Source organism: Ostrea edulis, chromosome 2 (genome assembly GCF_947568905.1).
Source record: "Ostrea edulis chromosome 2, xbOstEdul1.1, whole genome shotgun sequence".
NCBI classification, from domain to species: Eukaryota; Metazoa; Mollusca; class Bivalvia; order Ostreida; family Ostreidae; genus Ostrea; species Ostrea edulis.
Window position 1 is genome coordinate 53,808,412 of NC_079165.1, and position 12,634 is coordinate 53,821,045.

A 12,634-nucleotide genomic window follows, 5' to 3' on the forward strand; every position below is an offset into this window, starting at 1 on the left:
GAAAAACGCATAAAATAACAGTAAATTTGACTTTTCCAAGCAGGTTTTCATGTGAAGTGGGCCAAGTCTCCATTGTGAACTGAGTAATATATGTTAGTACATGTTCAGGTGCAATATGTTTTGTAAATAAATGTATGAAGACTTGACCCACTCTATGAAAAAAACTTACTTCTTGGGTATAACTTTTGTCGCAGTCTTCGACGTTAACCGGTGGCCCGATGCCCGAGGCCGGTAAAATCGGGATCGGGCTTCTAAAAATATTTAACCCAGGAGTCCGGCGGGCCTGTAAATGTTTTATTGTATGTGTTGTATATATTACAAATAAAGCGTGAGATTAACTCAGACTTTCGTATCGATCATTTTTCAACCATGCTGCCTTTTCTGAAGTATAGGGAGGCACGGGCACTGGAAGTTAATGTAAATATATAGTATGTGCATGTATAAAAAATACATGCACATACTATATATTTACATTAACTTCCAGTGCCCATGTAGGGAGGGGGCTCGTCCATGAAATTCAAAACCTCACAACCATCAGATCCAAATAAAGAAAAACGGTCGCACAAGCCAAGGAGAAAAGAGAACGAAAATCCATGCCCCATTGGACCAAGGGTGGGCCTTTGCTAAGATTTAATTCTTGAGAAAACAAAATGTTTTGTACGTGGTGATTACAAAACAAAGCAGATTCTGAACAGGAGCTGCTGATGTCATCTGCGAGATTAATATTTGGAAAAATAAGATATGTAATTCTTTTAATGTCAGTTGTATATTTTCCTACAGTAGAACATACATGTATCTATAGTTTATAATCAGCATGCAGCACCTTGCAAATGACAAGTGGTCAAATTAGATAAAATATTTTGGGCCATTAAAATATTGTTCGGGCTTGCAAAATTATTATACTGGGAGGTCCAAAGGGCCTGTGCTTCACAAAGTTTTTCGTGAAGACTGTTGTCGTATTATCAAGAAAATTTCTATGTCCACGACGGGTGACTTTAGATAGCTTGAAATTCTGATATTATTAATGGGATGGACAGCCGAGGTGGTATAGCGGCCGTCTCACTGAAGTTTTGGACAAGCCCAGATTGTATATCTGTGGTTCGATTACCAGTTTTTCCTACCTATTTTTATTCTTATTAATGAATAGACTTCCCATAATTATCTTAATGATGATCACAAGTAATAGATTCCAACATGAATAAATGTAAACAAGTATGGGACCTTCTGTGAAGTATGGATGTTGTTTATGTAAACGACACATTATAGGAAAGTTAAAGAGAACAATTTCAACAATGGTTAAGAAGTTACTTGAAGAGATCATGACAAAAGCCAAATGTGCAACCAACTGGTGCTGACTGTCTAAAAGGCACAGTACAAAAACAAAAGCAAATCAAGTGTCTGTTTCTGTCCCATTTGTATTTGCTGGGAAATGCAACAGCAAATGTGCTTTCTGTAACTGTAAAACCGGCCTCAGAGTTGTACCAAAAGAGGCAAGAACTGATTCCTTTATTATATTCGGTATATTAGTACCAGTAGGTTGTAAATGCTGTTCAAAAACATTTGTTGGGGGAAAACTGAATCCAAATCAAAGCATTAATACTGCACCATACAGAAAACGCTATTCCACATTTGATTTACACCACAAAACATGCGAGGTTTCTCATTCACATCAGTTAATATGTCAATGGAAATGCTGAGCACATACTGTTGGATGTTGCGAGCATATATTATATGTAGTGTCATTTGGTACCTTAGGTACTCCAGGCATCAGTGTGTTAAAAACTGCTTCATGTCTGATAACATGATGATGCCTGTGAAACAAATTCTGATGATGATTTTAATTAAATATCATTCTTTTGAAGTATGATCTATATATTTATTTTGAATTCTAAATATTTTGGACAGCGTTTTAGTACAGTACTGTATCTATTGTAACTACGGGTACCATCAATGTGGATTTTAAACTCCCGATTCGAGACCTGTGCCCAATCATGAATAGGCTTATTGTTCGCCAAGTTCACCCATCTTCTTTGAAAAGAATTGGACTGGTAGTTAGGCCTATTAAAATTAATTGATAGATTATCATCCCCGCCCGCCCCTCAAAAAAGGGCCCACCCCGATTTTTTATTTTAATTTCGTAAAAATTACGATCTCAAACAAACTTGCTTCCCAGTGACATGAGGGAATGATTAAAGTCACAGAATGTTGGTTTTATATCTTCTACCAAGGATTTTTTTAATGTTAACTTGATTAACACTTTGTGTGATGCCTTTTGAAAAAAAAAAATTTCTTGGGAAATAAAAATCAAAAAATAAAATCCTCCCTCCCGCCCCATATTTGTTTTGTGACCCCAGATGATAATCTACTAATTAAGTTGAACTGGCCTTATCAAGAAGTTAAAAATTTCTATTGTTCACACCATTTTGGCCCCACCCTGATACCAGAACAACAGATGCAGACCAATAGCAATACATCACCCTGAGTGACTCAGGTGACTTAAAAAAAAAAGAAGAAACAGAGTAAAACCGATATGTACCCAAACTAAACTGACTAAACAAAAGTTGGACGTATTTTGTCTAAAAACATTGACAAAATTTTTGCTGCTCATGTATGTTGGATTGTTAAGGACCATGTTTTAGATGATACCCAAAGAAAGTACTGAAACCTGTAAGCCTCCAAGACTTGTATTAAAGATTGAATAACAGACAGGATTTAGAATAACCAACATAAATCAAAATTAAATCCTAACTGATACCTTGTCCACGCCTTTTGTTCTCAGATCTGGTGTATAAACTATTGTCAGAAGTGGTGGAGCCTCCAAACACATTGTCCCGGGAATTGTCAGTAGGCCCTCCTCTCCTTTTGCCCTTGTATTCTTCTGTAGGTTCTACAGGACCTGTTCCAAAGATGTCATTGGTTTGAGGCCTATTGGGGGTTCTCTGAACTCCTTCTGCACCAAAGATATTGCTTGATTGACCTCCTGGTGGTCTCAGAACCCTGAAAAATCAGTTGTAATGCAAGTTGGTGGTAATAAATGCACATGGATAATTAAGATGCATCAAAATAATCTTGGTGAGAAAGAAGAGCATTTCCTTTTCTTTTATCTAAGGCTAAAGGACATATTGCAAGTCACTTTTTGTGCAAAATGTCAAAATTAAAGTTAAATGTGTTTCAAAGGAAATATTTTGCGTAGCTTTTAGAGTTTGAATCCTTTTAATCATTGGACATATTTATTATAAAGTCAATTCATACAGCTGATCATTCTTTTAAGAATGTAATGGGCACCTCCTGCAAAAGAATACTTTCTAGTACAACTTAACATTAATGCATAAATCAGTGGTGCAGATGTTTTTAGTAAAGTGACAACACAAAGTATTAGTACAGAGTAAACATGCTTAATTCACATGGATGCAGAATGTGCATTTGCTCAAAATGATACCTGGCCTAAAATACAGCACTGCGACAAAGCCGGTTAAAAACAACACAAAAAAGACCCTAGAGAACCAATAACTATAAATGTTCTATTGAATACTTTCAAAATAGTTTTGCTTAAATTGGATTGCAAGTAAACTTTCAAACATCATATTTCACCTGTTATTGGTTAGGGATAGAAATTAACTTTTTTCACTACTAGCAAATTTTATCTAGTGGATTATTTTCCAACTAGCAAAATTGAGCTTTCACTAGCATTTTTCAATCGATTGGGTTTTTTTTTTTTTTTACAGGAATTTAAGAAAACAAAAATGCATCCATATCAAAATATATGAACATAAAGTGCAATAATAAAAATGAGATTCAGGCCCCCCAAAAAATGCTAGTTTCCACTTTCACCTCAAAATTTTTTAAGGGTCGGTAGGTAGGTATTGTTTTTTGTGGGATTTTTTTTCATTTTATAGGTTGAATTATTTTTTAATGATTTAGTATTCTACAATGCATAAAACATAGTGATTGTCTAGTAATCAAATAAGGCCAATTCAATTTAATTAGTAGATTATCATCCAGGGTCACCAAAAAGTATAGGGCGGGTGGGAGGATTTTATTTTTTAATGTTTATTTTTGAGAAAAACATTTATGACAGACGAGTTTTGTCAAGAGAAGTGCTTCATTTAATGCCAGATGGATATCAATCTATGCTTATTTCACAGACGAATTCCAGGTTAAGCTTAATTTCAAACACAGAAAGATACCAAACTTCTTCAAGATTTACGCCCGTAAGAACGCAAGAAACCATATTCTTTATGAGGCTTTTCATGTTGCTATACCGGAAATATAAATAAGAAATGTAAATACCGGAGTTGGACATGAAAATTTTCTGGAAATCGCTAGTTCCGCAAAATAGACAAATTTCGGGGCAGGCCGATTTTTGAGGGGCGGGCGGGGATGATAACCAATCAATTAAGTTGAAAGTTATAATATGGTAAACAAAAACTGTTTCTGTGTTTTAGAATCTGTTAGTGCATGATAAATAACTTAATAAGTCAATAAATATACTCTTGTTGTAGTTATGGCATTCGCAAAATCTGCGAGAATGGAAACAAATGTGTTAGGAAATTTGTAGGGGCGGTTGGGAAAGTGGAAACCAACGTATATTTTTTTTTGGCCCCAGAGTTCTTTCATTTACCATTTAATGAATTATCAGACAACATATTATTGATGCATGGTGAGGGTCATAGGGTACACTTGAGCGAAGTACTCGCTGTCCAGAGATCATTATTCATTATCTTCACCCTTCATCTACCACATATTTACAACATCATGTGGTCTGAAATCTTGAAGACTGTTAACGTCAATTCAAAATATACAGCTTGCTCCGGATATATTGAAATTTAGGGGACCAATCTTTTTCTTTCAATATAACCGAAGTTCAAAATAAGCAAAATCGGAAATGTCGACCATATCAGAGGCTTCATTTTGGCATCTTGATCCCGATTACGAAAGCAGAAATATGAATTTATTACATTACACAATTTACAACATATAGATAATTGATTGAATTTAGTCCACTGAAGATTTTTATTCTAAAAAATATATGTGAGTTTTGTTAACTTTTGTTTCTTATTGAACTGACGAAGAATGAATGTTTCAATTTCCGATGTCTACAAAACTTTTGTCATCTACTTTAGGTAACGTCTGTACATAATCTTTTTATTATTAAATTTACACATACAATTTCATAGTTGATTGTACGTCATAAGTTAGAAGAATCAGATTTTCAGAACCAGTTGGTTTTTTTTTAAAAATAAAGTTCACTAACATAAGCAAGTGGCATCATGATGTCTTTAAAGACATTGTCGCTGTCTGCATAAGATGTTATAGACTAAATATTTGGAGATTTTAATGTGAACCCAGTCTTGCAAAAACTATTTTTAATGCACCGTGATAGCGGTAAGGTGTTTGAAATTACTTAAGCAAATTTCAGATTTTGACTTCAAATTCTTATATCTCTTGCAGTTATTAATTTGTATTTGGTGTCCAATGATGAAGTTTTCCTTTTTTTGTGTGAGGAGGTCAAATTTTACAAATGATCCTGTCATTAAGCTGTTAAGGAGTGATTATACCCCACCATTATTTTATTCCTATAAAAACACACAATTAAAGGTAATCCATGGGAAACCAATCAACTGACACCTACCTGTGTAATAATGAAGCCACCAACCTCAGTCTTTGATGTTAACCAGTGGCCCGATGCCCGAGGCCAGTAAAATCGGGATCGGGCTTCTAAAAATATTTAACCCAGGAGTCCGGATGGCCTGTACATGTTTTATTGTATGTTTTGTAAATATTACAAATATAGCGTGAGATAGACTCAGACTTTGTCATGACTTACATGTAGCAATGAAATTTTGCATCGAAAAATGATCAACCATCCTGCCTTTTATGAAGTATAGGGAGGCACAGGCACTGGAAGTTAATGTAAATACATAGTCTGTGCATATATAAAAATACATGCACATACTATATATTTACATTTACTTCCAATGTCCGTGTTGGGATTCCCGTGGGGTTTCGGGTTAGAATAGGTCCTCTGTACCCCCTTGCTTATCGTAATAAGGCAACTAATTGGGGCGGTCCTTCGGATGAGACGGCAAAAACCGAGGTCCCGTGTCACATCAGGTGTGGCACGATAAAGATCCCTTCCTGCTCGATGGCCATAAGCGCCGAGCATAGGCCTAAATTATGTAGCCCTTCACCGGCAGTGGTGACGTCTCCATATGAGTGAAATATTTTCAAGAGGGACGTAAAATAATATTCAACCCGTGTAGGGATGGGGCTCGTAATGGAAATTCCAAACCTCACAAGCGTATTTCGCAATCACAACCATCATATCCAAATAAATAAAAAACCAACAAAAAACAGTAGTGCAAGGAGAAAAAGAGATTGAAAAGTTAAGCCCCATTGGACCGAGGGTGGGCCTTTGCTGAGATTTAATTCGGGAGAAAACAATGTTTTGTACGTGGTGTATACAAAACACAGTAGAACATGAGCTTCTGATGTCATCTGTTGAAAAATAAAATAAGATATAATAATGTCAGTTGTTCTTTAACTATGGTCATCTGGATATGTATTTTCCTACAGTAGAACATGGTTGTACCTTGCAAATGACAAGTGGTCAAATTAGAAAAAACATTTTGGGCCATTAAAATATTGTTCGGGCTTGCAAAATTATTATACTGGGAGGCCCGAAGGGCCTGTGCTTCACAAAGTTTTTCGTGAAGACTGCAACCTGGATGACTACCATCACAGGTGACTTTCAATATAGCTGTTATAAAAACAATACATTATCTACTCAGTGGACCAATAATTGATTTCAAAATAAGGGATATTTCAATATAAGCAATTTCAATTTAACCAATATTTTAATGCAAAGAAAATAAGAGACTGAGGATTTTGTTTTACTTCAAAATAAGCGATATCTCAAAATAAGCAACTTCAATTTAAGTGGAGTAAGCTGTATATTCAAAACATTAGATTTAATTTTTTTTAAAAATGTAGTTCAAAAACACACTACAAATAACTCAAAGTGTTTGACTATAGATACCAGACAGCAGGACACTGCCTGAAGCGGTGATACTAACACCTTCATGCACTGAGTAAACACAAACAAGATCATCATTTGTCATTGTTATTTAAATCAGACGTCTCTGAGATGCCCAAAGTACTTTGACATCACTGATTGAAATGACCATTCACGTTTACTTTTTCAATACATTAATAATTCTGTAAAGTGTTTCAATGCACAAGACAAAATCATTGTAAACTTCAGAGTATGATCAATAAACCAAGGAAATCTGGAAAAAGATCGGGGGTTTTCACTCGCAAAAAATTTCAACCACTTGTGATTTTTCACTCGCAATTTCAATTTTTAACTTGCATTTAGCAAGTACTTCCCATTAATTTTGTAGCCTGATTGGTTAAGGATTATGTCCAGATATTTTATAAGAAACAATATTTTTCATTGAAACATGACATAAAACACAAAAGTTAACTCCTTTATGACACTATGCCATACAAGTACCAGATATATTGTTTCTACATTTAAATTGGTTGTCATAGCAATACTACTAATGGATATGTTTAATAGAAAAATAATGTGATGGTTTTGAAAAAAATATTAAATCATCACCAAAATATCAACATCATTAACATATTTTAAGTTTATGAATACATTTCTGAATGTACTTTATAAAGTCTAAATGGTGCAAGGGTAGGAAGACAGTCTGGACAGACCCCACTTATCCTAATGGGATCCAACTCTCTTCCAGCTAAATTTTGTTTACAGGACATAAATTTTCATTTTAAAAATAGTCTGTGCATTTTTTTTTCTATATATGACCTCTCGGCTCTCACCAGCCATCAACAACTCGGATGCGTGTACTGCTTTATTTGTGGCCTTTTTCATAGTGTTCGAACTGCAGCAGAAACCATGGATGTGCATACTTTGAGAGACTGGACATTCAAGTACACTATATAATGTCTGCATCATGACCTCCATATAAAACTAAGGTCCCCATGTATATACAGTAACGCCCATTGAAGTGATAGCATTTAAGACAGTGGCTAAAAATAGCCACCGTCTAAAAACACCATAGAAGCTGGCAATTTGAACAAAAGAAAGTCTATGGAAACATGACACTTGGCAAAGTCTCTTAACCATCTGTTCACTTAAATTGTCAAATCACCTTTGTGTGAGGCACACATGGAGGTACTAGGTCAACCATCATACCATGCTGTTAGTTACAAACTTTATCAATGTTGTTAAACACTTGACAAAATACCATGCAATTTTGTAAACTGTAAAGCATTTCATCTCAACATTTAACTAAAAAGAAAATCAAGAACTGGGAATATATTTTTTCTGGAAAAATTATGATTTTTTTTTTCTTCAAAAAATTTCTAGGGTTGAGGTTATAATTTAGGGTTGGTTGGGTTAGCGGAAATACAACACATTTTATCAGTGCCCTAATTCACACATGACTTTGCTCGTATCAAGATTCTCTTTGATGAATGGTCCTTCGTTTATATTCCTGAATCAAAGTACATCTATCTAACCATGCGAACATGCTTTATTTTCCGGGTATGGATACTTTCGCTTTCATGTGTGCCGTCATTACGATAAACAAAGCTTTTAGGTTAATAGGTCATGACAGGAATATTCTTCAAAAACTTCAGTTGTTGAGAAAATAAAATCTAAAAACCAATTAATTGGAATAAAATTTTCATAATTGGACGCTTAGAATTTGCAACAAATCGATTAATTTTCGAATATAATCAATGATTGGAACACCACTAGTCTACAGTGTGTTGCAATATATATCTTCTTTATTCTATATTGTCTTTAAAGCAACCAGACATGTCCACAGTTTATTACAATTAATATTTGCTTCACTCTAAATATTGCAGACATCGAAAGCCTATAAATCTATCATTATTATGTCAGAACTGAAACTGCATGTATTATCAAGTACAATGCATTTTCTGAAAAATGCACATTTACAGTGTGCGAAATTAACCATGGACCGATAGACAATGTCTATAGAAAATTGAGTTGATCTATAACAATCAAAATAGCTATAGACTGACTTGTCTATAGGAATTCTGAGTTCAAAAAACTGGTTAGCGGGACCAGTTTATATGTATTACACTGGTGTTTCTGTTCACCCCTTAGCAGACTAGCTGTAATAAAATGTTCCACAATGTGAATACAAATAATTTGAATAAGATTATTCCATTTTCAACAGGGGGGGGGGGGGGGGGGGGGGGTCAATTTGATATTTACTTCAATGTACGCCATTTTTGTTCAAGTTTGGAATGTCCTTTTTGAACGGTTAAAATATGTGGAAGGTACGCTTCCTCCCTGGAATCAAATGGAATGCGGTCAATACAACAAGTTCCAGCAAGGCTATAGTCGCAGAAAATTATGAGATAATGAAATGTAGTAGAAGTGACTTAGATGAAGAATCAGACAGTGAAACTGAGCGGGAACAAAATGATAAAGAAAACGAAATTCTAATTGAAAAGCTTGTGCATGAAATTGAAAAAGAATATAATTAAACTATGAACGAATTACCAAATCGAATTTTTGTCTATTATTTACTTTTTAATAATAATGAATATTGCATGTTAGATTTCGGTCTATAGGAATTTGTTGTGGTCTATGGGAAATGAAATGACTATGGACCGAAAGTCTATAGGACTTTAAAGTTAGTTTCGCACACTGCATTTACTGTGTAGACTTATACCAGAGCTTTGCCAGGTGAGATTTTTGACAAATTATTAAAATGGGATTATTAAAATAACAAAATTGGTGATGAAGCACAATAAATTACCAGAATTTAGTGTCTTTATCAAGTTGATGACTGTCCCATTAGTGGCAATGTGAGATCCGCTCACATACTCGCATACATAGCATCTAATGTATGCGAGTACGCGAGCAGATCTAACATCTAATTTTAATTAGAATGCATAAGTGATGACTTAAGTTTTATTTTTTGGTTACCAGTGGCGGATCCAGGAATTTCAGAACAGGGGGGGGGGGGGGGGGGGGCAGTAGAAGGCTGGGGTTGTCTTGAAGCTTTGCACTGATGGGGGTCCAGGGGGCAAGCTAACGAAATTGTGCCAATAAGAGAGTGGGTTCTTTTTCATTTAGATAATGAACATATAACGTCTACATATGTATATTTTGCTCTTTTGCGGGCGTTTGTAATTTTTTTTGGTAATGAATAAAACATAATTGTAGGCTTTAACTCAAATTTACATCCAAGACAGCCATTGAAAACTGAAACTTATCTTAACCATAAAAAAGAAATGAGGAACATAGTAATGGAAATCTATTTTATTTCAGAGGATTACCCGACATCATTCTGCGAGGATTCTTTCTAATAAACATGTCGACGATTTTTCGATAGTCCAATGAAATGTCCTTATGAATCTGTAAGAGAGTCAGAGAATTTAAGCGATCTTGTCCCAATGTACTTCTTTGAGATGTTTTGATTCGCTTAATCGCAGAGTTCCCATGTTTGACGGTTGCAATGGAGACGGGTATAAGTAGCAGTAGTGTCAATATTCGGTGAATATTTGGGAACATCCCTGCATTAAAAAAAATGGGGGGGGGGGGGGGGCGCCGGATCCGCCTTTGGTTACTCTACTAGTATAGATGCATATCCATTACCTAGATGTCATAAAGCATTAAGTGTTTCATATTCCACATGGGTGCTATCTGTCATTTCATTAAATATAATTGTTGTATTAAGTAATTTTTTTCTGTTTTGACATTTAGAAAGGATAAGTAAGTAAGTAAATTTTATTTAAAGTCGGCACTGTATACAAATAGGAAGATAGCAAGAAAGGATATAGAAAATACCCACAGCAAAAAACATTTTAAATTTTCATTTTAAAATTTTGACTGGTATTGCTAGGGGAACAGAAAAAAAGACACCATAATCTATCAATGATTTCTAAAACTTTGACCAACAATTGCAGAAATATAACTACTGAAACTTTAACACTCCTTGATTTCCTTGTATAATCCTTTGTAAGAGTGGAACGAAAGCCTAGAGTTTGGTGTTTTTACAGTCAGTGGCTGTTTGGGAAAAACACAAAACACTGAGTGATACCAGAAACTGTAGATATTTGTGTTGTTAAATGGTTTGAATGTTACAATAAATTGACGCTTGGTAATTTTACGAAAATAATTTAGAAAGGTGACTGTTTTCCATGATTTAAAGTTGACTCATTTTATGGCACTAAGCGCTGCGGTACATATATTAGTATACAGTTTTGAATAGACAAGTCTTCAAATGAAGCATTTATACACCCTTTCTTTAATCTACAAGTACCTTGATGCTGTTTTTGAATCCTCACCAAGACCTTGGTAGGTACTCGTGGTAGTCATGGTAAATGAAAGGTGGACCTGGAATGGAATGCGACCGGCAAAATCAGTCAACTGCGGGAAGTGACGTTTAGTCATGCGCCTTGAGAAATAATGACGTCAAGAATTAATAATTCTCAAAGTGTTCTTTGAACATCGGAAGGCCTCGGGTACCAGGCTAAAAGAGCATGTTTTTCAAAATTTTATATTTTCACACGATATTTTTGAAATTGTAATATGAAACTCGAAATATTTGAATCAGTGGAAGCATGACTTGTGTAAAAATAAAAAATGAATAAATAAAAAACACACAATAGATAATATCCAATGAAATATTGATTCAACTTCCCGCCAGGTTTGCCTGTCAACATTAGCACGAGGATTTGTTTACGTTCTTAATAAAAGAAACCCCCTAATCCGAGATTCCTCTGACTCTTACCCCCGCTATAAGAGTCAGAGGAATCTCGGATCAGAAACCCCCCGTGTGTATGTGTGGATTTTCATTTCATTTGGTGCTCTTAATATTTTTATTTCATATACTAGGCTTACATGTATCTGGGAGAGTCTATAAGGATAAGCCCCAATCTCTACCCAGAGTTATCGTTCCTTACACTCGCTTACGTGCAAGCGAGTGTAAGGAACGATAACTGGGTGGGTGTAAATGTAGTCCGGGACATATGTCCCGGGACATATGTCCCGCGATGTCCGATATTGATGTTTGCCGATTTATCGTTATACGTTAGTTTTTCTTCAATTATCTTACTGAATGTGTTTTAAGACGATCACCAAGAGTTTTCATTGTGAATTTGGTGTGTGGAAATTGCCTAATTATTTAATAAATGGCTTTTATTTTTTCTGCAAGGTGTAAAGGTAGTCCCGAAGATTTTACGAAGAAAACGCATTTCCGGTTTTTGTTTTTGCCTCGTTTAAGTACAAAGCACTTATAATCTTTTTAAAAGTATTGTGTCCTATTGATAATCATAATAGACTATTTTATCTGGTTATTTGAAATAATCTCACTAATCAATACATTAAACGGGTTTTTATATCCTTTTTTTCTCTCGGGACATCGCAGTTAAATGAGATACTAATGAGAGAATCGGACTGATATGAAAATATTTAAAAATCCGAATTCATCTAAAGACTAATTTATTATTATTATTATTACTATCCAAAAGCAATGTTAGACGTTTAAATTAAATGTAATTTGTAATTCATATACAATATCGTGGAAAGATCAATAAAAATGATATTGGGGTTGTTAGC

General features: G+C 34.8%; 1 protein-coding gene across 6 annotated transcripts in view; it reads right to left on the minus strand.

The window, feature by feature from the left end:
• LOC125679307 (jupiter microtubule associated homolog 1-like) overlaps window positions 1–11,471 on the minus strand; it is a 43,016-nt gene extending 31,545 nt beyond the window's left edge. For all 6 annotated transcript variants that reach the window (XM_048918435.2, XM_056154450.1, XM_048918430.2 and 3 more), the window contains exons 1-2: window positions 11,337–11,471; window positions 2,756–2,997 (exon numbers count right to left, since the gene is read on the minus strand). In XM_048918435.2, the coding sequence (XP_048774392.1) occupies window positions 2,756–2,997; window positions 11,337–11,467 (373 nt within the window). In that variant the 5' untranslated portion in view covers window positions 11,468–11,471. The remainder of the gene's footprint in view (window positions 1–2,755; window positions 2,998–11,336) is intronic.
• Between the last annotated feature and the right edge of the window lie 1,163 nt (window positions 11,472–12,634).